Source organism: Yarrowia lipolytica, chromosome 1D, assembly GCF_001761485.1.
Source record: "Yarrowia lipolytica chromosome 1D, complete sequence".
Taxonomy (NCBI): Eukaryota; Fungi; Ascomycota; class Dipodascomycetes; order Dipodascales; genus Yarrowia; species Yarrowia lipolytica.
This window is the reverse complement of record NC_090773.1, coordinates 1203652-1231193: the sequence shown is the minus strand read 5'-3', so window position 1 is coordinate 1231193 and position 27542 is coordinate 1203652. Positions and strand designations below refer to the sequence as shown.

Genomic DNA, 27542 nt, shown 5'->3' with positions numbered 1-27542 from the left:
ATGGCTTTGGCTATGGCTACAAGTACAAGTACAAGTACAAATAAATACTGCAGAAGAGGCAGGTATAGAACGACCACCGGGGCTCCAACAACACGAAAACACAGAAACACACCCGCAAAACACACCCGTCACTACACCCTGCGCCTCCGCTCCACCCACCCAATAAACTTTGGACAGACTTCAAAAGGAGCTGCTCTTGTGCGTGCGTGTGCCACACTATTCTCCCTTTCTCTGCTTTTTTTTTTAGTTACGTTAGATGTATCAATGTCAGGTGCTCAATCTGCAGATACTGTGTATAATTTAGTAGCATACTGGCACCAAAAGAGGGGAACACGAGACGTATGGCGAACGAGCAGAACGTGTACACGACGGCTAAATAATGGAGCGTTCACCCGCTACGAATGCTGACTAATATACACAAACATCCGCTCTCTCTTTCCACGCTCGCCACACCAAATATAGACAGCAACCATCGGCGATAATGTGTATCGCACACTCAATTATACAGTTTTGCTCATGCAGCGTTGACATGAGAGGTACAGTACAGTACGTATAAGAAGATCAGTCCTGTAGAGTCATATCGATTCATCTCTTGTCCGATATGACTAATAACTCGGTTTTTGGTGGTTACTGTAGTACCAGTACATGTACCAGATGTTTGCTTGTCCCCCGTTCTACGACCATAAACACTGATACTGTACGATAGTTGGTACTGCAACAAGATTGCGCCATATCGCACATTTGTCATATCGCACATTTGTCATATCGCACAGTTGGCATATCGCACATTTGACATATTCACACAAGACATGATTCTGTTTAGCTCTTTTTAGACAAGTACAGTATGTACTTGTACTCGAACAGTTGTTGTACTCGTCTGCACTGTGCTTCTCAGTTACACCCCTGCATTGGCCTACGGGCCACCAATCTAACCTCATAATTCATTAATCCATCTCTAATTAGGTGCTCTGCTCTATCTATACACTCTGCACAATCTCAGCGGCCTTGGAAAGAGCCTCGACCATCTTCTGGCACTCCTTTCGTCGCTGCACAGTGAAATCGTTCTCCTTGACCATGTCGTCCAGATTGTCCGACTTGTACAAGTTCTCCAACAGCTCCTTCTGAATCTCCTGCTTGGAATGCATAATCAGCTTCAACATGACAGCCTTGGGAATAATGTCGGCCACGGTCCGTCGCACAATGTTGAAATAAGACTGGATCAGCAGCTTGATCACCTCCGTCTCCAGAGTCTCTCGCTCGGTCATGGTACCAGAAGCCTTGAGAACAGCTGGCGGGGGCTCCATGGCAGCAAGTCGCTTTTTATTTTTGGAGGCAAAGAATTGCGAAAAGAAGCCGGTGGACTCCTCAGCCGCAGGGTTGGCAGGGTCGATGGCCTTGGGCACGCCAGTGGTGCCGCCCATCTTCTCAGACACAATAGCCATGGCCTGAGAGCCCTTGAGCAGGTCGGGATGACCAGTGTTGATGTACGACTCCTCGGCGTTGATGGTGTCGGTGACCATCTTGTTGGTGGGCACCAGAGACTGTCGCAGGAAGGCAATCACTACCGCGTTGATCTTCTCCTTGAGAGCAGGGTATCGGTGGTAAGAAGGCTTGGTGAGAATCTGGGTGATGATTCGCACCAATTCATCGTAGACAAGAGTGACACACCGCAGAGAGGGGTCCTCGAATCGTCTGATCTGCTTCTTGACCAGCACCTCGAAAGCGCCAGTGCCTACAAACAGTGACGGCGAAGAACCGGCAGAGTTGTACAGAATGGTTCGAATATCCACATCCTTAATCTGGTCAAAGGGGTCTAGAGCCTTGACACCATTGGAGTAAATCTCGTGGAACACAAACGAGATTCGGGCACCTCCAGAAAGCTCCAGAGAAGTTACCTCTTGTCCCTTACCATCCAGAACGGCTCGGTACTCGTTGCAGAACTCAGTGATCATGTTCAGAACGATAGAGGAGGAGGAACCAAGAGTAGAGGGTCCCAGCTGATCGAGCTCGGTTCGGTACTTGTGCAGAGTCTTGTCGATTCGGGCCTTAATGTCTGGAAGAGTCGCCTTGATGTGCAGCATCAGAATGTTGTTGAGCTTTTTGGCAAGGTAAGGAGTACCACAGTACTGGGCCTTGGCCTTGTACGAGGGGTGGTTCTCAAAGAAGTCCTTCTCGTACTCCAGGGCGGCCTTGATACTCTTGTTGGAGGTGATATCCTTCTGTCCTCGGTTGATAACGGGCACGTAGCCGTATCTGAGGGGGATGACTCGTCCGGCCAGAATATCAATCACGTCAGTTCCCTGGTCCATCAGATCAATCTTGGTGAGCACTCCGACGGTTCGGGCTCCCTCGGGGTCGACTTCTCGAGCCAGTTTCAGACCGTCCGAGTTGGCCAGATCGGTGTTGGCGGCTGTGACGGACAGAATGATGGCATTGGGCGAGGAGACAAACTTGAGTACCATTTCTCGGATCTGCCGCTCAATGTCCTTGGGCTGGTCGCCCACAGGCACCTTGGTGAGACCGGGCAGATCGACCAGAGTCAGGGTCAGCACGTGGGGCGAGTAGATACGCAGGTTGATGGGCACGGAGCTAATTCCCAGGTTCTTGCCGGTCTTGGCGTCCGTCTCGCGCACGATTTCGTTTCGGATTTCGTTGAAGTCGTGGAACTTTTTGCCGGGCAGGTGCAGAAACTCTCCCCACTCGTCCTCGTTGGTCTCGTTGGTTCGTTCGCCGGAAACGTCTTTCTGGGCGCCCAGCTCGTCAGTGGGCCGTCGGTTGATGAGCTGCAGCACCAGCGGTCGTCGCGTGACGATACCGGTGCCACGGGGCAGAAAGTCTCGGCCCACAATGTTCTCCAGCACCGAGGACTTGCCCGACGACTGCGAGCCCACCACCGTGATCTGGGGCAGATCGATGGGGTTGGACGCCGGGCCCGCGGTGGCCAGCGCATCCTGCAGCTTGTTTACTGTGCTGATGAGTTCTTTGTCCATGGTTGTGGCGGAATGGTCAGGAGGAAGAACTGCAGACCGATGGTGTTGTATATGGTGTCCCTGCTGCTATGTTGATGCGCTGTGCACTGTGAACCTAGGGTTTGGGTTGGGCCAGTTGGGAGTACGCTAAGTATCATATCGCACAAGTAGAGCATTCCGGATCAGAGTTATTTGGCAGTGCTACAGTAATGGACCAAAAGGGGTTTGCCACTGCGGTGGCGAACACGGCGATATACCAACGGGGGACCAATGAAGAACCGCGCCAAAGTCTGACTCTAGTCATGTGACACTCTCGCCACTTTCGGTCTTCCTCTCTCCTCCATCAATCGCCCACGTTACATGGTCGTTTCCTACCCTCCAAGCCCAAGTCCAAGTGCAATATTACTCCCCCTAATGGCTACTGCATGATTAGATGTGCAATCTGCCAGCCTGCCAATATACAGTACTGTACCACCATCTACTTGTAGGTTTTGGCGGTGCGAGAGTATGGTTGGTCAAAGGAAAAATAAATGCTTGGCGTAGTGCTGGTGTGTACACAGCTGACAGTTGGCAGAAGTGCCGTGTGTCTGCGTCGTCGCTGGCGTGGCTATATATAGACGATGGTGCGCAGCTTGATGGTTGTCGGAGACGTTAGCTACTGTAAGCTGATGACAAAGCTCGTATGGGGACCCTTCATGTCGCCTAAGTAATGTTAGATGGTATTTAAAGCACACACGAGACCAACAGATGACAGCGAAACGCGAAACAACCAGGGTAGACGAGTGGTTGGTTAACTGGCGGTAATTCAAATAGATTGAGCTGTAGTGTTGTTGTTCTGGTGATGATTGTTTCGTTGTACGATACTGTACCGCTGGGTTTTTGTTTTATTTATTTTATATAATGAACATTGTTTCAGGCCATATTCAGACTATATTTCAAATCCGTACTAAATTATTTGATACACTCAACAAACTCCCAATCGCTCATTCTCGCACTGTGCGGCTTGGATTAAGCTCCTAGATCATGCAGATACAGAAAAAAATCCTGAGGCGGATGCACTAACGACAGTTGACGACAGTATTTCCAAGCAGACACCATGAACTTCTACCAGGAGGCCGCCCAGTTTCTGGAGCCGTCCAAGAAGGGCTCGCTACAGAACCGAATATTTGCTCAGTCCAAGCTGCTCGGCAAAACGCGACTCAGAGCCGACCCCAAACATGTGTTTGCCGTGGTCTTCTCGGCCCTCAAATACAGACCCTTTCTGGTGGACATCATCAAGGCTGCGGAAATCCCCATTTCCGACAAGCCTGGAAAAACCAAAATCACCATGAACATGGCCATTCTTATGGCCCACGACCTGCTCTGCTCCCGGTCCAAGCGTCTGACCATCTCCAAGGGTCCTCTCAAAGACATGTTTCTGGCCCACCAGACCCGTCTCAAGTCCGAGCTGACCAAATTCAAGCTGAAACACAAGGTCTCGGACCTCGACGAGCTCGTGGAGGAAGACTCGACGCCCATTCGATGGATAAGAATCAACACAGTGCTCAGTAACGAGGAAGAGTTTCACAAGACGCCTTTGATCGCGAGACTCAAGCCTATCGACAAGATCGAGGGCGGCACAATTCAGCCCGGACAGATATACAAGGACATTCACGTGCCCCATCTTTACGGAATTCACCCCAGAGAGAAACTGGCTAATTGCGAGCTATATAAGCAGGGCAAGATCATCATTCAAGATCGAGCCTCTTGCTTTCCCGCTACCATTCTCAACCCCCAGCCTGGCCAGAAGCTCATTGATTGCTGCTCTGCACCCGGAAACAAAACCACACACCTGGCCTCTTTCGTGGCTGGTACCCCTGGCTCTATTGATGCGTTTGAAAAAGACGCCATTCGAGCAAAGCTTCTTACCAAGATGGTCAAGACCGCGGGTTGTCACAACTGCATCAAGGTGAACGTGGGAGACTTCACCGACACCAACCCCGACGACTACCCCGAAGTGGAGGGTATTCTCGTGGACCCATCGTGTTCGGGATCAGGTATTTTTGGACGAAAGCACGAGGACGACGCTGCCGCGGCGGAGGAAACCAACAGAGACGACCAGAAGGATCAGTTCCGACTCCACAAGCTGTCCGAGTTTCAGTACCGAATCGTCAAGCATGCCCTGCTGTTTGGATCTGCCAAGAAGGTGGTCTATTCTACCTGCTCCATTCACAACATTGAAAACGAGGAAGTGGTTCAGAAACTGCTTCTGGACTCGCAGGTTGCTGCTGAGGGATGGCAGCTGGCCCCCAAGTTGCGTGTTCTTCCTCTATGGACGCGACGAGGAGACCCCAACGGCTTTTCAGACTTTCCTGAGAATCAGAGAGCTGCTCTGGCTGAGGGAGTCGTTCGAGCTCTACCCAAGGTCGACGGAGGCATTGGCTTCTTTGCTGCCTGCTTCGAGAAGCGGGATATTGGTGAAATTGGACACAGAGTCCCTAAGGTGTCTGAGGTTGAGAGCGCCCAGGAAACCTCTTCCGATGACCACAGTGAAGACGCCGAACAGGAAGACCAAGACCAAGACCAAGACGAGGAGGAGGTTGAGTCTGAGGAAGAGTGGACTGGTTTCTCTGATTAAATTCAAATAGAAAGTCATTTAGATCAAAACAGCATTGCATTTTAATAGTATCGTGGGAAGCGAACATACTGTACATATAATTAAAGAGCTATGAGTACCTTCGAGTACCGGTACCGCAACAGTCAGTTTATCAGACAAACGAGCTCTTGTGGCATCCACCAACATGTTCACAAATAGTACAGCCCATATTTCGTCGCTTCTTGTTTTATCTGACATAATTCGGTTGTGTCCTTCCGTCACGTGCGTTCAGACGCGTCACGTCCAAAGTGCATAATTTGGTCTAAAAGGGTAATTCCAAATAAATTACCTGTAGTGGGAAACAACATCTTCAACACCATACGTCACACCCGCCAATAACGACTGGATCCCTTCGAGATAGCGGGAAATGGCTCGTCTCAACAAGGATGTTAGCGGAATTTCACACCGGCACGTGACAGCGCGCACCGAAGAGCCTGAGCGGTACCAACGACAACGTCTGGAGGAGGGAGCAGTCCAGATCAACTCGCTTATGCACCAACTACGAGAGAAAGAGTCGTCCGAGGGCGCTAGGGCCGGGCGTCAAAACACCGAGGAAGACCGCATGGAGGTTGATGAGCCGGAGGAAGACGAGACTGATCTATTGCTTGAACGAGAACGGCTTCTGGAGGAGGAACAGAGCATACTGGGACGACTGTCGGAGGGAGAGCGACAGTCACAGGGACGGCATGAACCAAGGTACAGGGATGTGGCACAGATTCTTGAACGGGAGAAGCAAAGGTCTAAGAAACGAGCCCATGCTAGCTCCAAGGACTCCGCCAAGAAACGTACCGCTCCGCCTGTTCAGATTCAAGATGAAAATATGTTCGTTCGGGACGACTGGTGGAAGGAATGGACGCCCAAGGAGCTCGTGATGGTGGTGGCATACTACAAGCAGGATCTTCATCGTGCTATGCAAAGTCATTCGGGCTTGAATCATGCTGAACTCACCGCTCTACAACTAGGAGAGATAAAGCGTCTGGTGAGACGAGACGCTAAGAAGATGCTCCTGGCCCAGTACAGCTCGTATCTGAACAAGATGCATGAAGCGCAAGAAAACCGTGGTGGCGAATGTTCTGAACCTGTGGTCAAGCAAGACCCCTCAACGGCTCCTTCTCAAAACACAAACCTCCACACTGGTATGCCCAGATCCAGCCAACAGGCTGGCAAGAATTGCGAGAGCACCGCCAGCGACGACGAAACCGACGCTGTGGCTGCCAACACCACTACTCTGTCGCTTCTGGAGCCCCAAAATATCACGCTCACTGAAGAACAGCAGGTCATCTTTGACCTAGTGGCTAAAGGCGAGAGTCTGTTTTTCACGGGAGGAGCTGGAACCGGAAAGTCCGTGCTCATCAAGGAGATCAAGAACCATTGCGAGTCTAAAGGAGTTGTCTGCAAAGTCACAGCACCTACTGGTCTAGCTGCAGTCAACGTGGATGGCATAACTATTCATAGGTGGACTGGTCTGGGTCTCATGAAAGAGAGCGCCGAAGCCTGCATTGCCAAGCTCTTCAACAACCCCAGGGCTGCCGCAATGTGGAAGTTCACCGAGGTGCTCATTATTGACGAGTGCAGTATGGTATCTGGAGCCATGTTTGACAAGATTGACACCATTGCCCGAGTCGTGAGATCCAACTTTTTCCAAATTTCACAAAAGGCTGCTGTTCAGTATGAAAAGGAGCTACGCTCTAAGAAAAAAGCTCGAAACTACAACTTTCTGAAAGAAATGTTACATTACACGGAGGAGGACAATGAGCGTGACCAAATGTTGAAGGACCTCCCCTTTGGAGGAATACAAGTTGTTTGTGTGGGCGACTTTTATCAGCTTCCCCCTGTTCCTTCGTTTGAAGACAAAAACGCATACGCCAGAAAGCATGGTGCTGGCGCCCAGCTTCCTCCAGACTTTTTGTTTAACTCCGAGGCGTTTCAGAAGGTGTTTGGAGCCAACAGACTGCGTCTCACTGTTGCCAAGCGTCAAACTGAGGGCTCCGTGTTTTCCTCCATGCTCAACTTGTTCCGAACGTATAAAGGTACCACTCAAGAGACTGATGCTCTTCGAAGCTACTTTTCTCAGTTCATTGGCAGGCATCCCCCGGGCCAACAAACTGTTCACCTTCAAAGCACTATCAGTGGTGTCGAAGCAACTAATCAGAGAGAGCTGCAGCTGCTAGACGGCCCTGAAGTCTTCTTTTACGCTTCTGACATGCGTAACACCACGGAGGGGTACAGTCAGGAATTCATTGATCGAGCCATGAGGGACATAAACGCTGAAGACAGGCTGTGTTTGAAACCAGGTGCCCAGGTCATGTATCTTAAGAATGACTACGACAAGGGTTTGGTGAACGGTCATATGGGTCAGGTTGCATTTCTCATGACCTACGAAATGTACAATCTGTACAAAGACGATCTGGATCTATTGTTTGCCATTTATCACTACATCAAGTCTAGAAACCTTCGTTCTCTGAGCCGCAACGCCAAGATGCCTCCTGATCTGGAGCAACACCTTGGCATGCGTTTGGAGCATTATCAGTGGTGTTACTATCGGTACGCCCTGATGCACATTGACGAGGTGTATCGACAGGAGGCTCTGGCTCAAAAGAAGAAGAATCGTGAGTTGGAAGAACAGAACAAGGTAGGTAGAGAGAACACCAACCTACTGGTCGTCTTCAGACTTGCAGACGAGTACATTGCAGACGCTGAAAGTGACCAGCAGTTCTTCTTGGTGCCTACAGTTGAGTTCGAGAAGCTCGACTACTCTCGACTGCTGGCTCGTGAGAATCGAGACGAAAACGCTCGAAAGTACCCTACCATTTGCTCGCGATTGCAGCTGCCTATGAGTCTGTCTTGGGCACTCACGATTCACAAATGTCAGGGACAGACACTTATCCGAACTGTGGTAGACATGAAGGGCATGTTCACCGAAGGACAAGCATACGTGGCCATGACCCGGGTTCGGTCTCCCGATGATTTGAGGCTCACTTGTTTCGAGATCCCCAAAGTCACGCGTCCTGAGGTCATCAAGTTTGATGAATCCATCAAGGACTCTCTGACGGTCAAGAAAGAAGGAGCCAATGGCTTCGGTGGGTTTTTTGCGCTTCCACCAAACACAGCCCCTTCCCACTCGACTCCTCTAAAATGTTCTTCTCCGGCCCCATCTTCATATGAGTCTGCAGCTAGTGATTTTGATTCAGACGCAGAAACATGTTCTCATTACACTAGTCAGAAGTAAGAGACTAGAAGTACAGTAGTACAGGTACACACTAATTATCATATCATTATCATTATTCATTATATTGTACAATAGCTCAATAATTGAGACGAGCACATCAAGACAAAAGCAAGTGGGCTTCCCAATCACGGACAATGTCCCACCAGTTGCTCTCCTCTCCCTTATCCTGCAGCCTCCAGGCCTCGGTGATGACGTTACGGGGAACGTAGTAAGTTCCCATTCCACATTCAGCCAGATCCTGAATGTACTTGGTGTAGCCCTGTCGAGTATCCTCCGTCAGAGCTTCACAGGCACCCACAAAACCGGCCCACAAGAGAGGAGTGGAAATTACAGACACTTTAGACTTGAAATTTTGCATCTCCAGCAGAATGTGCATCAGATACTTGACTCTGTCCTGCAAAGAGGACGCAGGCCAGCCCAGAACAAGGCGGTAAAAGTAGATGACCAGAGCTCCATGGAACGAAATGCAGTGGTAATGCAATACTGCCTTTCGGTTGTCGTTGAAGCTGGGTATCGCAATCTTGCTCTTCTCGAATCTCCACTGCAACAGATCCTGCTCGAGCACACGGATCTGCTCAGACTCATAGTTTGTGCCCTTTTTCTGTCTAAAACTGATGCATCGCTTGGCTAGAGCTGTCGTTCGAGACAAAAGGGCCTGCAGAGAGTCCGGAAGACCATACATGGCTAGAATGGAGCTCAGATCGAACGAATCGGAGCATGGAGCCAGATCAGGCTGTCCAAGCCAGTATTCTGAAATTTTGAGACGCTGAGTTCCAGGAACAGGAGCATTAGGAGAGCCCTTGAGAGACTTCTTAATGGGAGTGTCAAAGTAGCCTTCGTGGGAGTTCTTTCTGTCGTCCTTTCCGAGCTTCTTGGGGTCCTTTTCCTTCTGGAAAATACCTCCACCAGCATCTGAGAACTTGAGACGCTTTTTGTCGGACATTTTTGAGCCGTCAGCACCAGTCAGAATAGTGTCTATATCCTGATCATCCGTAATGACTTCGTTTAGCTCCTCGTCGTCGATTTCCATGAGATCTGTGAAGACCGTAGACTCCTGAAGCAATCGAAGGAAACAAAAAATTCGATGCAAAGTGGCAGCCTTTGGAGATATATCTCTTCGCGAAGAAAGACGCATCTCAATGAACTTTTGACATGCCAAAAGATGCACTCTGCAATCAGACATGCTTCCAGATACCACATCAATAGGAACCATTGACAGAATAGACACCAGTACGTCTTTGTACTTTTGGTCACTGATATCTTCTGTGAAGCAGGGCCACAACAGTTTGTATGCTTCGGATTTCAGCTTGAGACCTAGTTCCGAGTAATGCTTTCGGTTCAGCGAATTCTTGGGGTACTTGGATTGCAGGTTGTATGCGGAGATGGCTAGTAGGGCATGCAGGAGCGCGTTTCTGGAGTTGGTGGTGTATCCCGTAGCAACCAGGTCTCCAATAGCCGAAATGGCCCTGGGCACGAAGATTTGCATCCAGGGGTTTCTCGGATGGCCCACCACGGTCATGGTTTGCGACACAGATGTGATGTAGTGGTGCAGGAGGTATCTGGACTGCGAGCTGAATTGCAGCTGTGTGTCTGAGAATTGGAGTTCGGACGCCGGGAGTTTGGGGAATGCAGTTCCCGCCAGGTCATTCTGGACAATTGTGAAAATTGTGTTCACCTCGTTCTCCTCCATCTGTTCAATGTTTCTGTGGATGATTCCTCCTGCTGGCGACGAGTCTGGCTGCGGTTCATTGTCGTGGTCAGCATGCATCTCCAGATTAGGGTCTATGAAGTAAGTAAGTGGCAGAATCTGGGGCGGGTGCACGGGCAGGTTGTTCATGAGAATGTCGAGGTCCAGGTCGGCGTGCAAGTTCTCAGGCGAGATGTGTGGTGGTTGCACGTGCGGAGACGGCACATGTGGTGAGTGGACATGATGCGGAGATTGTGTTACTTGGTTGTTATGCGAATGCGGAGATTGTGAAGGGTGTTGTAGTTGTTGTTGCTGTTGCTGCTGCTGCTGCTGCTGTTGCTGCTGCTGCTGTTGCTGCTGCTGTTGTTTGTTTGGCGACAGTCCCTGGGCCATCTGAGGAGGCGTATGCTTTGGGGTAATGGAGTTGATCTGTGGCTGCTGGTTCTGCGACTGTGGGAGCTCCACGCGTCTTCGTTTAAATCCCGAGAAGACGCCAAAGGGTCCCAGAACCATGGTCTCGTCAGCCTGGAACTTTGGCGCGTGGAGTTTTTGCAGAGTGATGTCCATCTCGCGGTACGTTTCAAACGTCATTTCTGGCGGGTACTCGACAAAGTCCACGTTGCGGCGGCGAAAGATCTCCTCCTCTCCGTCCTCGCCCTCCTTGCCGGTCCGGGCCCATCTCAGCTTGATGGAGTATCCTTCGCACTCCAGCTTGGCCTTCTCGCACCGTTGGCAAGTGGGTCTGCGCAGATCGCATTTGATCTTTCTGTTTCGGCACGTCCAGCATCCTGCGAAGGATTTCGTTCGGTTCATGTCCCCTCTAGAATCGGCAGTTGAATGTCGTTTTAAGAGGGAGCTCTTCTCATGTGCCTACTCTTGCTTCTCCAGAAAGATTATACACAGGCGCTCCCATGTTGTTTGGCCTATTTTAACTCCCCAAATAAGCTTTGGGCCCTCTCAAAAAATTTGTCCGCACCACTGTGGTTACCCAAACGAAACTTTCCCGTCTGCTACACTTGTGGGGGGGACTGATGTACACATGGAGGACGCGGGGCGGCCCAGAGAGCGACAGCGAAGAGAGCAATTGGCTTCTGGTGGTGCTGGCAGTTGATTTTCGCCCTCGTTGGCGCCATCTCCTTCGTGCCAGCCAGCCAATCGGCCTACTGGTAGACCGCACCCAGCCTAGTGCGCTACTCTTTTAAGCTCCAACAACAAGTTCGTTTATCCGTCCGTATTAACAAAGCCAACGGTCGGCCCCACAATCTCACCGCAGGACATGGAAGGTACTGCACTTGAACACAAGGTCCTATAGCCCAAAACGAGGCGGAAAAAGAAACGACCGGCGCTAAAAGGCGTTGATTGGTTTTGTGTTTGGCGACCCGGCCATTCCACACGCGGGGCTACACTCACCGTCACCCTGGAGTGCCGTACACCATAGCAAAAGCCGTTCCCCCCTACAAGGTACATAATGTAGCTCTGACATCCCCCGAAGATTTCATTACTGCTGGACTTTGCTTTTTATCCTCCTTTTCCGCCCACTCGCTGTAGGTTCCTACATCTGGCATGTTGAGATGCAAAGGGCGTGCCGGAAAAGTTTCTCAATCCGGTAGCAGAAAGCGTGGGCCTGTGGGTCGCGGTCGCGGTCAGCAAGCACTCTTGGCACAAGAGGGGGGTTTTAGCTTGGGCTACTTGTCGTACATTGCCGCGGCCAACCCATGTGCAAGTGTTGCTGTGACTGTTCATTAGTCAGTGCAGTGCTGTGCTCGTGGTCGTGCTCATGCTTATGCTCGTGCTCATGCTCATGCTCGTGCTCACAGTCAGTGTTCACTGCTCCGTCTGCGCCTCCATCACTCACTCACTCCAACTGTAGTCACCAACTCCGAGAGACTCAAGACACTGTCTCGCCAGTTCACCTGAGATATGTGAGCAAGGCTGTCACATGACGCCCACTTGCATCTTCTGCCCCCATTTTACAGCCCTGTATGCTCAACATCTGAAGGACACAGCAAGAGAACTATATCGTAATATACCGTTCTTCCCCACACTTGATTAGCCCTGCCGGCAGTCTCAATCATCTCCAGAGAAACTGCCGTCAGAGACAGCGGTGCCATGGAGAAACCTTCGGTCGTCATATCTGCAAAATCAAACACCCACCCTATCTCCCAACAATCGACTCTTATCTATGGCACTAACTTAGTCACCGCTATCTACCTCAAAGACGTCATTTCTCCCACGCCAACCTTTCTTTAAACCCACGATGATTCCAAGGTTCGCTACGAAGGTTTCCAGAACATGCATGGACAAGAAGAGACCTGTCGAGTGCGGGGCCCTCTGGAGCTATACTGGAAGCTAGGGGCAATGGCAAGCTGTTCTTGGCCTTGGTATGCCATTTATTCCCCGTTTTTTTTTTTCGATTTTAGCTGCTGTCAATCCCCTCCCTGCTCCTTATTATGGGCTAATCAAACCCCTCTCTTTTTTCCCATCTCATCAACTTCCGAACCTACTTGTAGTCCAAACGCCACTGCAGTTGTCGCGCACAAACCACACACGGTCGGCTTTTTCACACCTCTAGCCCACTAACTCAAATGTCTGTATCCGAGAATGTAAAACCGACCTTGTTTTAGAATGTCTTTATTCGCCGGCCCGTTGCTTTGACGAGCAAGGGCTGGTATATGCACAATGCAACATGTTCCAGCATGTACCAGTGCAAACGAGAGTCAAGCGGTCGGTGCGGTACGGGTTTATTGTGACAATACAAGGGTACAGTACTACAAGTAGATGTCGAACAGTCGCATTTGGTTCGTGGTCAGGTTATACTGTAGAAAGGACCTATTCGAGATGTCCGTGCAGTCCAAATCATCCAGTAATGTTTGTAGAAATACTAACAAATTTATCAATCTGGTACTGTAGAAACATACGGTACAAGTATTTGCACTTTCCTTTCTTAAAACTCCCATAATCCACCACAATTGTCAAACTGAACAACTTCTGACGTTCTTGCCACCCTTCTACCAACATTATACATTCACAACCCATCCCTCTGTCCGCTACCGCTTATGTAATCCACATTTTGAAATACCAGCATTTGATTGGGTGGCGAGTCTCGGTCCGACTCTCTCGACAAGTGGTGGGTCCAAGAGCTGCATCATCGAAAGTTCCCTCCCTCTTACATGTCTCTCTTGACCACCTCCTCCGACCACTTTCCAAAAACCATGCACAACTTTATCGCCACACATGGTGGAATTATTTACTGCATATATAAACCTCAGCTCCTCCACGCACACAAGACACGACGACAATCGATCATGTCACTTGAAGGAACACGAAAGCGAAAGAGAACAAATCTGTTCGTGAACGACAGTGAGTATCACGCGACAATCAGACCACAACCAACGGCCGCGGCCTAACACAGTCAAACCTCTGCTCTATGCGTTCGGAGATGTCAATGATCCATACCCCGAGACGGTTGCTGCTCTGGAAGATATCCTCACAGACTACATTGTGGACACGTGTCATGAGGCAGCGAAGATGGCAGAGATTGCTGGCCGGCAGAAGATCAAGGTGGATGACTTCAAGTTCCTGCTGAGAAATGATCCTCGAAAGCTGGGCCGAGCAGAAGAGCTGCTGGTGCTGCAAAAGGAGTTTGTGGAGGCACGAAAGGCGTTCGATTCGACCGAGGGCAAGCAGCTGAGTAAAACATACAACCAGGAGAAGGAAAAAGAAAAGAAGAAGAAGGAAAAGGAGGAGAAGAAGGAAAAGAAGCGCAAGGAAAAGGAGGAGAAGAAGAAGATCAAGGAGGAGGAAAAGTAGGGGAGTTCGGGGTGACGAATCAAACACACAAAAGCCGGGCATGCTAATCTTTGGCAGGTCCTTACTAACAAGCATATATTGTATATCACACACATCAGCACAACAGATTCAACCTCTGTATACTTCTCGCACTTTGTTATAATTCCAAAAATTTAAATACTGTATGTTATATATATGCATGCTACCTAGCGTAGCAACCCCATCATCTATACTTGATGGTGAGCCTGTCCTGTATGAAATGGACGGCTTGTGGGTAGGTTTTACAGGCAGAGACATGTACTGGTACGAATATCTGCTCTGTAACTCTAGAAGAGTACAATACCTGTGTTTATTGGTCCCAGTCCGGCACCTGTAGAACATCAGTATCTTTACTGGTGCTCATACAAGTCGTAGTAGTAACCATGATTCCTATCACTCTCGCAGATTAATTGGTGTTTGTAAGAGTGTAGACGCCTCGAGTGGGAATAATTCGATCCTGGTACTTGTCTCTGCCAACAAACTTGTCCCACTTGGGGGCGATCCAGTTGAAAGTCAGCATCAGCATGTTTCGGGGGAAGTTCCAGTACGACCGCAGAATGAACCTGAGGCCGACCTTGGTGGCGTACATCTCTCGCTCCACATCCTCCCAGAACTCGGTATGCTTGATCCATCGGAATCGGTTGAAGATGCTGTTCTTGATGGTGGAAAAGACTCGCGAAACCTGAGAAGTGGCTCGTCGAACGTAGTACAGGAAGGTAGCAAACGCCGATTCTTGTCGAGCACCCTCCTTGAGATTCTCAAAGTACTCCACGGCCTCGACGGACTTGGACAGTCGGTCAAAGGTGTTGAACAAGGCAACAAGTTCCGTTCGTCGCAGGTTTTTGATGACCTCGTCGGTATTGTCTCCAAGCTCAAACAGCAGCTTCAGAGCAGTTCCGTAGCCGGCAGTCTGCACCTTGCCCCAAAGCTTGCATCGGTCGCATCCAACACAGTCCATCAGCGCAGAAACGTTTCGGAATCGTTGTCGGAACTCGGATTTGAGAGTGATAGCTTCGGGGGTCGAGAACACCAGAGTCTCGTTGAAGATGGCAGAGGTGGTGTTCTGCAAAAGCCCCGTCAGCTTGGCCACAATCTCTCGAGTCTCCTCGTTGTGCTTGGTATCGTCGGTAAACTTAATGTCGTTGAGATGGTCGTTAAGCTTGGAGACGGCTCGAGAAACAAGAGCGTAGTTGAAGAAGAGGTTGGACAGACGGTCTCGGTGGGTGCCTACACGCGACTCGAAGCAGGTGCTGTTGGGTCGCCACTCACCAGCATCCATATCGAGGTACTCGTAGCACAGGTGGGTGGAGATTGAGGCCTGCATTCCAGACAGCAATCGGTAAAAGATTCGCTGTTCGAGACACTGGTGAGGGAGATCGTTGGCGTATGAGTCAATCTCGGCCAGGTCAAAGTCCTGCTGGCCAAAGGGAACTAGACCGGAGCCCAGGTTGAGAGGAGAAGACACCTCGCCGGGCAGAGAAGACATGCCGGTGAAACAGTTTTCTGCATAGACAGCTCGCCACACACGCTGGGCATGGGGTCCAGCGTAGCCGGTGAACCGCTCGGGGTTGTCCAGCAGCGACACATAGACGCCGCCGTGGGCAAATTCGTCTTCGGGGTAGCAGTAGTTGGAGCCTCCGTTATCTCCGCGGGAATCGTATTCCTGCTCGAGGTCAAACTCGGCGAAACGCTCATTCTGTCGCACGTTCTTGTCTCGCGAAACGGAGTCCTTCGTGAGCGCTCCGAGCCGCTTGGGCTTCCAGACCTCGGGAAGATCTTCCTCGGACTCCAGATTGAGAGCGCAGGCTTTATTACCGCACAGGCCGTCGTCCCACACGAACGGACATCGCTCGCCGTTGAGATCGATCTTGTAGTAGCGGAAGTAGTCCTCCTTGACGAGCTCCTTCAGCAGCGGGCGCACCTCGGCGTTGGTGGCCTCCACGTTCTCAAACGTGGCTCCACAGGCATCGTCAATGAACCCCGACAGACATCGGGCGCTGTGGACGTGGTCGTCGCCCTCGTAGACCTTCACGTTCTGGGCCACGAGAGGTTGGAATAGTGCCACCAGGGGCAGAAGATGCATCAGCTTCATGACTGAACCTGGATGTTGAGACTGATGGTGAGAGGAGTGATTATGTGTAAAGACCTTAGGGCCCAGTCGCGCCACTGATTTGGAAATTTCACTGCATCAACTCTAACGTTATACACCTAAAAAGGGTTGGGATAATGTGATAATAGTCTTCGTATATGGATCTTTGGCTGTGGCGGTGGCAACAAGACACGTGTCAATAAGGGGGAGATTTGAGGGGACGACGGTTGTCTGCCCAGTTCCGAGGGTACCGCTCACGTGACTCGTCGTTTTAGGGCACTCGCCACTCTCTCTGCGTCTTGTACTTGTACTGTTTACTCCGTCGCCCCATGCTCACTTGTTTTTCAGCCTCTTTTAATTAACTTCACATGGGTTGACGCGTGAGCACGACGTGTCATTATGGAGATCGACAGAGAGGCAGTTGGCGTGGAGGAACCCTTAAAAGCAACTGTCAAAGCAGTGCTCCGTCTTCAGCGGCCGTTTCCGGGTGGTCCGATGGTCGCTAGCACCAGTTATCCGACTTGTGTGCTGCGCCGTTAGGCTAAATTGTCCCCCTTAATTAGCGAGAGTAAAAGGAACGGCATAATACAGACCAGCACAGGCGAAACGAGGAACCCGAAGTAAGTGGTTTGGAGTTCGATCCTTCTCGAATTAATTGGATCATACACCCAAGTGGTGGACCTACTTGTAGAGGAAGGATGGTGTGATGATCTGGTGGTATAGGTAAGAATGTCAGACCTTCCGAAATCAGATCAGTATATTTACATACTTGTATGAGATAGACAGCATCACACCACTGGAACAGGATGGCATGATCTTGTATCAGATCATATCTTCTTGGATTCATTACAAGTATGTATTTAAATATAATTTTTTATATTCATATAATTTTATATTCATATAATTTTATATTCGAGAATGTACTTGTACAAGCACCATACAATCATCTCAACAACTACTACTTGTCCTAGAACCACTCTTTGTATCTTGCTACAACTACAATCTCATTCTACACCTGAAATATCGGGTGGGACTCTATGGTCCATGATTTATTAACCCAAGAGGTTCGGATTTTCACCTACTCCTCTCAAAACTAGATAAACAGGTTCGGTCAGTTACATCCTCTGGCTAAGAGGTTCGCCGCCTACTCCTTGAATAGTGTGTGACTTTGGCTCATGCTCTGGCTCTCACTGCTCTTTGGACTTAATGGCAACTGGCTGGCCTCGGCTCTATGGCCCTGGCTCCTTCGGCTCTCGTCGGCTCTGGCTTTTGGGCACTTATGGCATCTGTGGACTCATTGGCACTGCTCAGGCGAATGGCTCTTATTGCCGTTCAGGACTTACTGGCTCATAAATTGCGACCCAGCTCTTATTGCCGTTCTGGACTCACTGGCTTTGGGGTTCGCTCTCATTTGGCGGCTCTTATTGCTCTCTGGACTTACTGGCTCTGGTAGATGCTCTTATTGCTCTTTGGACTTAGTGGCTATGCTCTTAGGCGGCTCTGGCATTCGCTCCCACTCTGGCATTTCAGCTTTGGTGACCGGCGTAACAGCTCAGGCACTTTTGTGGCTCTGGTTGGCACTCATTGCCTCAGTGGGTCTTATTGGCTCTTACTCAGGCATCTGTTGCTCTTTTGACCATATATATGGCGTCTGTCAAAGCAGATCTTTGCTCTAGTAATGCGTCTCAGCTCAGCGTTTCAGCTGGCTCCTCAGCGACTGGCAGCTCTGGCATTTCAGCTTGGCTCTTCAGTTCTAGGCGGCTCTCTCACAGGAGTTTCACCTGTGAGAATGATGGGAGTCTCTCAAAAGGAATTTCACCCTTGAGTATCTCACTGTCGGTGGCTCGCGCTCAGTGGCTCTGGCTCTTTGCTCTGGCGGCTGCACATGCGGTCCACAGGAACTCTCACAAGGCACGGAGGTGGCTCTGACATTTTTCAGCCGGCACAATCACTCGCTCTTTGCTCATGGCACTTTTTCAGCTCATGGCGGTCAACCGGACACAAAGGTCACGGACTAAGACACTTGGCTCAGGCGGCTGTACTCGCTTCTGGATTGAACTCGCGGATTTCTCCGCTCAATCGCCAAACCAGAAGCTGTCGCACTAGGCTCATGCGATAAACGCGTCATTGCCTTCTTAACCGACACTGGGGTTCTGGAATCTCACCACATTGCCCCAAACAACTCAAACGGACGACAAAAAAATGAAACGCCCTCGTTGTCTTGCGAGACAGGTCTGCTTATCAGCTCTGCATCGTAGCAGGCTATAAAAGGCACCTTCCGTCTCCAGAACGACTCAGAGTGAACTGGTCTGATTCTGATGGAAAAAGTGGGATGTAGAGGGAGTTTATATATTCCTGGCCGAGACTGTTAAGGTTTGGAGAGGTCGGTCAGTGGCGAAAAAATGTGCATCATTGATGCGTGAAATATGCCGACCAGCCATTAAAGTGCAGGAAAAAGAAAAAGACAGAATCACATGGAAAGCTCCAGAATGAGATGGTAGAGATATCTTGACATGAATTCAGAAAGGATGGCATATTCGGGTAGACAATTTATGATTTCCTCCTTCTAAGCTGTCCCATATCAGTCCCTGCTACTTTGTAGACCCCAAACATGCCATTCCTCCTTACATATCCTAAAACCCTATGCACCAGCCCTCTTTTAGACAAAAAAAAACCGAAAAAACCGAAAAAATGTCAGAGAAGAATAGCGGAGAATATTCTATGATACTGAAGCCGCCTGAAACTTGATTTCGGAAGAGACAGGTTCCGGATGGAAGTATGTGGCAGCGTCTGTGCAACAGTCTTCTTAGCTCCCACGCGGCGCTTTTTTCCCTTGGGGTATTCGGAATGCACGCTTGATGAGGAGGCTCGAATGGATGACCTATATGTGAACTTTTGCAACAGGATAATGGGAAAAAGACGATTGATTCAAGTGTAAGAGCCCCATTATCAAGTCAAACGGAAATGTACTCCTGCTTCTTTCTGATCTAAAAATGGCCTCGTATAAGCCATCACACCAACAGAACCACTAAGACTAAAACGGAGAACTTGGGTTGGAAACGGAACAGGAAGGTGGGAAAAAGAAGTACCATTTCTTTGGAAATGAACAAAAAAATAATTGCAGCACCCAGGATTCTCGTATGGTCTCCCACTACAATACTAACTGGGCTCTCTGGTGCTTGACTATGGCTGATCGGACGGGAAGCCGTATTTTCACCAGGATATGGCCGCAACTGGGAAAAGAAATTTGTTGGAGCTATATCGACGGCTGAACTTGTCACGTGATCCTCATTAGAATAAAAAAAAATCCTATCAAGAAGAAAAATAAGAGGAAACGCGGGACCACTATTGTTACGCGCTCTTCTGAACCCCCAAATCCGAGTCCGATGTGGGGGTTTAGTCGAAGGACCAAGAGAAACTCGACCAAGGCCAGGAGGAACGACGGATCCGAAGCCATCACTACCTAGGATATCTAGAAGTTGGAGCGCAAGATTTGACAGACGCGAACCGGACCGAAATTCAGCACAAGTACAGTCTTGCTATCTCAAAGTCAATCATATGAGGCCTCGAGAGTAGGTAATCACAGGGTACTGAGGCGGTGCTGTGTGAGCGCATCCTCCGCGAACCTTGAGTGAAGTTGATGTGTTTTCATCTTTTAATACCTAGTGACATACGGTTTTTCTGTTACAATAACCCCATCTTTTTACTATCAATTGATTTCTCGTCTGATCTGAAGGGAGAAGAAAAGGGAGAAGTGGAACCGCCTATATATGTGAGGGATAAAGTAATACACAGACAATAGTGTTGATACATGAACTTGTACAAGTACAAATACTCCAATAAGGCACTTGCTTTTTATTTGTAGTTCGTTGTCTAATAATCTCCTTGTGATGGTTACTTGTTTATGCCGGCGTAATACTGTTCTTGTAAGGTGTAACGATAAACCAGCAGCATCATATAGTATATAGATGTATATGCTTGTAAAATTTGTACTTGTACTCTTTAAAACTCATCAGGGTCGTTATTGATACAAGTACTTGTAGTTGTACTACAACAATAGCCCATATACCTGTCGTTACAGCGCTATAACCACTCTTGAAGGAACACCAAACAGATTTGTGTGGCAATCAGCTATCACAGAGATGGACTTAGACAAGTAATTGTAGAGCCTTTTCCATCTATTTTGTTACATTTACTGCTCAATCCGAGCTTTACAGTCACTCGAAGCCTCGTCGTACTTTTTTGCAGAACTAGTTAAAGCAGATTCCAGGAGACATGAACCATTGAACACTCCAAAGAGTACACATATACGTTTGACTTGCCTTGAAAATAAACTGCAGTTAATTTTGTACCCATATCCTCACTATTGGTGGTTGTGGCATCAATCTTTTGTGCGGGGGAAAAGGCCATGCCACGAGTATGCCAACATTGTGAAAATTGAATCGACTCAGCAACATAGCAAAGCCAGAACCATTGGGACCAATTGAGCTTCATTTCTATATCACGTTTTGAATCTTTTCCATATCACTTGACTCTTCCCCTCAAAAGAGCCCATAAGAACCGACCGCCTGGAGCTCTTTTCCTCCTCGCAATACCTCGGTCACGTGACTTTTACACGTCTGATTTGGCACGTCTAAATTTTCTCCCAAATTATCGGTTGGCCCGATGGTTTAGTGGTATAATTCTCGCTTAGGGTTTCCTGAGCAACTTGCGAGAGGTCCCGGGTTCAATTCCCGGTTGGGCCCACCCTTTCTATCTCCCGGTGGCCAAGCTGGTTTAAGGCGCGAGACTGTAATGGTATAAATTGGAATCTTGAGATCGGGCGTTCGACTCGCCCCCGGGAGATATCTTTTTGCTCCAGATGAGCTTACCAGTGTTTATTTGTACAAGCAGTTTGTCCTAGTCAAGAAGTTGAATAATTAAACGTCTCGGATTCCTGCACTTGTAGATGTATGTATTGTACATGTACGATACGGTAGAATTCGTCGTATACAAGAACCGTTAGCTGAGATGATAGACAGTAATCCGCTCGGTATTCAATTTCCGCTCGGTAGTTTGCCTGAAATCCAACTGGACGGACCACTACAATCTGTCACGTCCACTATTGGTTCCAGCAGGAAACCAAAAGAATAACGCGGTGTTAAAACATTGATCTGGCTGGGCTCGGGCGTCCAGTGCCCAGTTACAAAGGTTTTACGCGAGGATTGGTCTTTCAGCACCGACACAATCGCGCTAGCAAACGGGACCTCCAACTTGTAACGGCGCCTATTCACAAGTTCGATCCATGTCTTGTCAGGGCGCGTACCGTTGCAGATGTGCGTCCAAACAATGGTATACAAAACTCTACTGAATCGGCATTAATCAGGAATGCCGAAAGTGCCGACGGTGGCAATAATGGTGGATTTGAGAATGAAACACGAGATATTTATGTTCGAGAATGCCGGAAATGAGTCCCTCGCCACTCCCAGCCACCCCCTTACCGCCCTATTGCTCCTCCCCCCACGTGAAATCTAGCACATGCGGGGTGGTCAACTTAATCCCATGCATGTTGGCGGACCAACATATATAAAGGCTAACTACCCCAGATAAGCCGGGAAAAAAAGAAAGAAAAAAACTAATCACAGCCCGTCAACAACACCACAAGTACCATGTCTTTGCTGCAGACCTTCCCCCTGCCCAACAAGGGCGAGACCCAGACCGACGAGCAGAAGCTCATGTCTCTGTATGACAAGGGCGACTTTTACTGCCTCGAGTTCCACTCTCCTCCCGACAACCGGCTGACGTGCACCTTCATCGACGCCTTCGTGGAGGCTCTCAACTGGCTGCTTCTCAAGAAGAGCGGCGCCCCCAAGCCTCTGGTTACTACCTCGGCCATCCCCAAGTTCTACTCCAACGGTCTTGATCTGGAGGCGGCCATTCGAACCCCCCAGTTCTTCCAGAGATATCTCGGCCGAATGCAGCGAGCTCTGATCGAGTTCCCCTGGCCCACCATTGCCTACGTCAACGGCCACGCCTTTGCCGGCGGCTTCATTCTCGCCAACTCGCATGACTTCAAGGTGCAGAACTCCAAGAAGGGCTGGCTGTGTATGAACGAGATCGAGTTTGACGCTCCTCTCATTGGCCAGCTCATGTCCATCCACGCCCACCAGTACGGCCCCGTTCTTGCCCGAAAGATCACCATGATGGGACACAGATTCCCCGCCGCTGAGTCGCTCAAGGACGGTCTCGTTGACGCCATTGGAGGCTGGCCCGAGGTGGAGGAGATCGTGCAGAAGTGCAAGAAGTACGCCGGCAAGAACTACTACAACCAGATGCGAATGACCATCTTTGCTCCCGTTCTGGACCACTGCATCAACTACTACGACGAGGAGGCCCGAGACATTGCTCGACAGGAAGCCGCCCAGCAGTTCATTGACGATCGACAGGCTGAGATCAAGGCCAAGCTTTAGGAATAGATGTTTGAATTGACGGATTGAAAAGGAATGTATTATAATTTGTAATATGCTAGGAATCTAAAGTAGTGGTTACCATGTGGCTGATGCTGATACCCTGGTCTAATCATTTACTGCCCTCATCTTGTCTCCATCTCTTCCAATGTGCAATGATTTTACAGTTGATCTTCGCAGCAGGCTGAGACCGATCGTTTTCCTTGACAATGTCCTCGTTCACGAGCTCCTCTCCTGACTTATCCTCACAGTCATCCTCATCTTCCTGATCCTCATCTGCTTTCTCCCGCGTATCTGGATTCAAGTAAGTGAACCAAGCAATGAGATTTCTTCGTTCTGCTAGCGAGTCACGCTCCAGAAATCGGTACTCGTTCAATCTAGCAACTTTTCGTCTACCTCGCTCTTTCTGTTTCTCCTCCTCAAGGGTTTTGGACTGTGCTAATTCTCTGGCTGACATCTTCTTAATGAAGAAGACCTGATGACCCTTCTCCTTGCTCCAGCAGATCTTGGGGTCGCCTTCAGGGGTATTGTGAGGAGTGAGGACGGTGTTTTTCTTGACCTCCTGCGAAATGACAAGTTCTTCGGTTGAATTCCACCCAGGAGAGAAAAACTCGGGCAAGTTGAAGATTGTTGCAGCATCTCGCAAAGTTGAAGTATCCTCTACACGATCCTTTCGGACCAGTCTCTCGGATTTGTCTGTGGAGCTATCACCAGAAGTAGAAGAAAGTGTTGAGCGGAAATCCGGTGGTTCTTCAGGCTTATTACAAGGGCCCATCGTGCGTGTTCCTGTGTCGTTCCTGTGTAGCGTGTACTTGTAGACTACTCTATTGGCCGTCGTATATATACACTGATAAGGCATCTTGTTCTTAGACTATGGACCGCGACTGAGGACATTAACTACCGAAACAGTCCATACCAAATACTTGTTCACAGCAACTCATATTGTACCTGTACTTGTACTATACAATGCATTTTCTAGTTAATCTAATGTTATCCCTTTTCTTAGTGAATCCGTGAAGCCTCCTCCGCTTAGTCGAAAGTGATCTTCTTGGCCTTCTTGGTCATGTCCACGTCCTTGAAGAATGCTCCGTAGGCACCATGCTCCTTCTTCTTGGTGTGGCCGCCAAACTTGAGCAGCTCGTCGGGAACGGGCTGGTCGGCTCCTCGCAGAACGTTGATCAGAGCACCAGACAGATGCTTCTCGTGCTCGGTGAACAGGGTAATGGCCTGTCCGGTCTTTCCGGCACGACCAGTTCGACCGATTCGGTGAACGTAGTCCTCCACGGTCAGAGGGAAGGTCAGGTTAATGACAAGCTTGACGTTGGGGATATCCAGACCTCGAGCAGCGACATCAGTAGCCAGCAGAATGTTCTTCTCGCCCTTCTTGAACTCGTCGAGAGCCTTGGTTCGTTGCTGCTGAGATAGATCTCCGTGAATAGCAGCGACTCCGTAGCCTCGTCGAGTCAGGGTGTTCTCCACTCGAGTGGCCTCCTTCTTGTACAGAGCGAAAATAAGAATCTTGAAGTCGTCATTGGCGTACTGACGCAGCAGATCGAGAAGACGGCCCTCCTTGGCTCGGGGGTCAAGCACCTCGACAGACTGGGTGATTCGCTTGTTGGCAGCCAGCTCGTCTCGTTCTCCAATCATCACCTTGGTGGGGGTCTTCATGAAGCCCTCAGCGAGCTTCCGGACCTCCGGGGGCCAGGTGGCGGAGAACATGACGGTCTGTCGGCCGGTGGGTCGGGTGGAACCAATGATCTTCTTGATATCTTCCTCGAAACCCTTCTCGAGCATTCGGTCAGCCTCATCAAGAACAAGGTAGGAAACCTTGGAGAGATCACAAGAGCCCTCGTCGATGAGATCACAGAGACGACCGGGAGTAGCAATGACGAAAGAAGCTCGCTTGAGGTCGCTTCGCTGCTGCTCCTTGGGGACACCGCCATAAACACAGACGGCATGCAGACCAACAACATCACACAACTCCTTGATGTTGTCGTAGATCTGCATGGCCAGCTCTCGGGTGGGAGAAACAACAAGAACTCGAACGCCCTTGCCTCCAGAGGTGCTAAGAACGTGCTCAAGAGCAGGCACGGCGAAAGTGAAGGTCTTACCGGAACCAGTCTCGGCAACACCAACCATATCCTTACCAGCCAAAAGGTAGGGCCAAGAAACAGCCTGGATGGGAGTGGGTCGAGGGAACTTGGTGAGAACCTTGGTGATTCGAGGATCCAGAGTCACGTGGCTAAACTCCATCGTAGGTCGCATCTGCTCACCCTCAATGGTGATGGTGTGCTCCTTGAAGTAGTTGTCAATGGTGGACTGAGAAACGTTAGTAAGATCGTCACACTGAGTGTACTCGCCAGAAGACTTGATGGTGTTAGCCGAGGCAGTGTAAGTCATCTTGGGCTTCTCCTCAGCGACCTCCTCCTCATCAGAGACCTCCTCCTTCTTTTCCTTCTTTTCCTTCTTTTCCTTCTTCTCCTTCTTATCCTTCTTATCCTTCTTGTCCTTCTTGTCCTTCTTGTCCTTCTTGTCCTTCTTTTCCTTCTTTTCCTTCTTGTCCTTCTTGTCGAGCTTCACCTTCTTGGTGACAACCTCGTCGTCTTCAGTTCGATCTCGTTTGCCCATTTTGTGTGTAATGTGATGATATTAGTTAGATGGGATTTTTCTCACCATATGCATAGAAAAATTATTAAGGTTCGGAGTTTATTCTTGTCACCAGAACCGCTGTGCTTAGTAATCTGATGTCCGCAAAATGTCACTTGGGGTTAGGGGAGGACCAGATGGGGTTGTGAAGGCGGCATAAGGAGATGCAGAGTGAGATGGATGGGCGTAGATAAGGCACTTGTTGGAGGTCTACCATGACACCAAAACAGGTTTTAATGGGCGAAAACAACAAAAGTGACATCTTGAAAGTCGCCCAATTACACAGCGACCCACGCTCCCTTCATCGACGGTAGCAAAAAGACCTCCACTACTCTAGCCCTTTTGGTTCTTATCGTCATGCCTTAGGTTCAGCCACATCAGGTAGGGCGGTTGAAGGTGGGCTTATCGGGGTTGCGATTATAACAGATTGGGAGCTGGTTGGAGGTTCATGAACTCGAAAAATCCATCAAAAGACTGTTTGGATTCTCTCTTGTGGCTTTAGTTTCTGTATTAATCAGCTTTTAGCCCTCGGTAGAGCCGTCCCACTTTTTCATCTCAGGCTGTCATGCGCGGTGGTTGCAACAGCAAGAAACTCAATTGCTGATACTTATAGGGAGGCGATGCGCAAAGACAAGCAGTCTTTCACTCCAACCATCTTCAACATGTCCCGATCGAAATTCACCGAATACAAGCAGGCAGCCCGAAACTTCTGGGTGCCAGAACCGCACTTCACCGAGAAGGATTACCCCGATCTCACCGGAAAGACGTACGTTATTACTGGAGGACACTCCGGAGTCGGTCTCGAAGCCACAAAACTGCTCATTGGCAAGGGAGCCAAGGTGATCATTGTGGGCCGAAACAAGGAGAAGGCTCAGGACGTGCTCAAGGAGCTGCCCGATGGCAAGTTCGACTTCGCAGAGGCGGACCTCGCTGATCTGACCACCATCAGCACCGCAGGAGACTACATCACCAAGAATTATCCCGAGATCCACGGTGTGATTCTTAACGCCGGTGTCATGACCCCTCCTTACTCCAAAACCGCCCAGGGTCATGAGTTGCAGTGGGGAACCAACGTGGTGGGCCACCAGGCTATCATGAAGTACCTGACTCCCATCGTCATCAAGACCGCCAAGACTTCTCCTCCTGGAACCGTGCGACTCGTGTGGGTCTCTTCGTCTGCTGTCGTCATCTCCGGACTTCCCGGAGGTATCAACTTCGACGATATCAACTACGAGAAGGAAGAGAACCCCAGTCCACACGTTCTGTACTCGCAGTCCAAGATTGGAAACGCCTACCAGGCGTACCTGTGGTCCAAGAACCATCCCGACTCGGGCGTCATTTCCGTCTCTGTGGATCCCGGCAACCTCAAGTCCAACTTGCAGAGACACTCCAGCGAGTTCCTCAAGAAGGCCTTCAACTACGTCCTCTACCCCGCCCAGTACGGAGCCTACACCGAGCTCGCTGCTCTTTTGGCTCCTGATGTCCATGACGGAGAGCATCTCATTCCCTGGGGTGTTCCTGGCCATCTGAGATGGGATGTCGATGAGGGACGAAAGGGAGAGAAGGGAGAACATTTGTGGAAGAAGCTTGAGGGGGATGTTAAGGACTTTGTCAAAGAGTCTTACCCTTAAGAGTATTAGTAAAGCAATAAAAGTTGATGTTATTTGTTCGTCGGAGACGAGTGGTAGAAGTACACAAATTGCAGTGCGAATATACTGGACCTCTTCAACACGTGTTGATACCTCTTGATAAAGGTACTATGAAAGCATTCGTACTCTTTTTTGAATCTAGGGTGGCTGTCTCCGTTTTCTTACCTACAACTACGCAATCACGAGGCCGAAACCAACATCTGCCTTCGTGGCCAAGTGGTAAGGCGCAGCACTAGTAATGCTGAGATCATCAGTTCAAATCTGGTCGAAGGCAGGAGCATCACTTGCAATGCTTCTCTTTTTTGTTGATTTTTTGCTGATTGTTTGCAGGTTGAGTTTTTTTGGTGGGTACTCATATACGTAA

General features: G+C 49.6%; 11 protein-coding genes and 4 non-coding genes across 15 annotated transcripts; 9 read left to right on the top strand and 6 right to left on the bottom strand.

Moving 5' to 3' along the window:
- Nucleotides 1-977: 977 nt before the first annotated feature.
- On the bottom strand, nt 978-2990 carry YALI1_D12282g (uncharacterized protein; the record flags this gene model as incomplete). The annotated part of the gene is made up of 1 exon (XM_502627.3): nt 978-2990. The coding sequence occupies one exon, from the start codon at nt 2988-2990 to the stop codon at nt 978-980; it is 2013 nt and encodes a 670-aa protein (XP_502627.1).
- A 1075-nt stretch (nt 2991-4065) lies between these two features.
- On the top strand, nt 4066-5586 carry YALI1_D12271g (uncharacterized protein; the record flags this gene model as incomplete). The annotated part of the gene is made up of 1 exon (XM_502626.3): nt 4066-5586. One exon carries the CDS (start codon nt 4066-4068, stop codon nt 5584-5586), a length of 1521 nt encoding a protein of 506 aa, XP_502626.3.
- Nucleotides 5587-5971: 385 nt separating this feature from the next.
- Nucleotides 5972-8833, top strand: YALI1_D12252g (uncharacterized protein; the record flags this gene model as incomplete). Its single annotated transcript, XM_502625.3, has 1 exon — nt 5972-8833. One exon carries the CDS (start codon nt 5972-5974, stop codon nt 8831-8833), a length of 2862 nt encoding a protein of 953 aa, XP_502625.3.
- A 97-nt stretch (nt 8834-8930) lies between these two features.
- On the bottom strand, nt 8931-11333 carry YALI1_D12198g (uncharacterized protein; the record flags this gene model as incomplete). The annotated part of the gene is made up of 1 exon (XM_502624.3): nt 8931-11333. One exon carries the CDS (start codon nt 11331-11333, stop codon nt 8931-8933), a length of 2403 nt encoding a protein of 800 aa, XP_502624.1.
- A 2492-nt stretch (nt 11334-13825) lies between these two features.
- Nucleotides 13826-14330, top strand: YALI1_D12172g (uncharacterized protein; the record flags this gene model as incomplete). Its single annotated transcript, XM_502623.3, has 2 exons — nt 13826-13880; nt 13933-14330. 2 exons carry the CDS (start codon nt 13826-13828, stop codon nt 14328-14330), a joined length of 453 nt encoding a protein of 150 aa, XP_502623.1.
- Nucleotides 14331-14754: 424 nt separating this feature from the next.
- Nucleotides 14755-16440, bottom strand: YALI1_D12147g (uncharacterized protein; the record flags this gene model as incomplete). Its single annotated transcript, XM_502622.1, has 1 exon — nt 14755-16440. One exon carries the CDS (start codon nt 16438-16440, stop codon nt 14755-14757), a length of 1686 nt encoding a protein of 561 aa, XP_502622.1.
- Nucleotides 16441-17612: 1172 nt separating this feature from the next.
- Nucleotides 17613-18113, top strand: YALI1_D12135g (uncharacterized protein; the record flags this gene model as incomplete). The annotated part of the gene is made up of 1 exon (XM_068282664.1): nt 17613-18113. The coding sequence occupies one exon, from the start codon at nt 17613-17615 to the stop codon at nt 18111-18113; it is 501 nt and encodes a 166-aa protein (XP_068138765.1).
- Nucleotides 18114-19553: 1440 nt separating this feature from the next.
- YALI1_D12115r lies at nt 19554-19672 on the bottom strand. The gene has a single exon (XR_002432118.3). It is a non-coding gene; the product is annotated as a 5S ribosomal RNA (ribosomal RNA).
- A 1424-nt stretch (nt 19673-21096) lies between these two features.
- Nucleotides 21097-21182, top strand: YALI1_D12101r. The gene has a single exon. It is a non-coding gene; the product is annotated as a tRNA-Pro (tRNA).
- An 11-nt stretch (nt 21183-21193) lies between these two features.
- YALI1_D12100r lies at nt 21194-21282 on the top strand. Its single transcript has one exon. It is a non-coding gene; the product is annotated as a tRNA-Tyr (tRNA).
- An 803-nt stretch (nt 21283-22085) lies between these two features.
- YALI1_D12091g (uncharacterized protein) lies at nt 22086-22886 on the top strand (the record flags this gene model as incomplete). The annotated part of the gene is made up of 1 exon (XM_502621.3): nt 22086-22886. The coding sequence occupies one exon, from the start codon at nt 22086-22088 to the stop codon at nt 22884-22886; it is 801 nt and encodes a 266-aa protein (XP_502621.3).
- A 109-nt stretch (nt 22887-22995) lies between these two features.
- Nucleotides 22996-23742, bottom strand: YALI1_D12074g (uncharacterized protein; the record flags this gene model as incomplete). The annotated part of the gene is made up of 1 exon (XM_502620.3): nt 22996-23742. One exon carries the CDS (start codon nt 23740-23742, stop codon nt 22996-22998), a length of 747 nt encoding a protein of 248 aa, XP_502620.3.
- Nucleotides 23743-23912: 170 nt separating this feature from the next.
- On the bottom strand, nt 23913-25511 carry YALI1_D12056g (uncharacterized protein; the record flags this gene model as incomplete). Its single annotated transcript, XM_502619.3, has 1 exon — nt 23913-25511. One exon carries the CDS (start codon nt 25509-25511, stop codon nt 23913-23915), a length of 1599 nt encoding a protein of 532 aa, XP_502619.3.
- Nucleotides 25512-26149: 638 nt separating this feature from the next.
- On the top strand, nt 26150-27160 carry YALI1_D12050g (uncharacterized protein; the record flags this gene model as incomplete). Its single annotated transcript, XM_502618.3, has 1 exon — nt 26150-27160. The coding sequence occupies one exon, from the start codon at nt 26150-26152 to the stop codon at nt 27158-27160; it is 1011 nt and encodes a 336-aa protein (XP_502618.2).
- Nucleotides 27161-27380: 220 nt separating this feature from the next.
- On the top strand, nt 27381-27452 carry YALI1_D12038r. Its single transcript has one exon. It is a non-coding gene; the product is annotated as a tRNA-Thr (tRNA).
- Nucleotides 27453-27542: the final 90 nt, after the last annotated feature.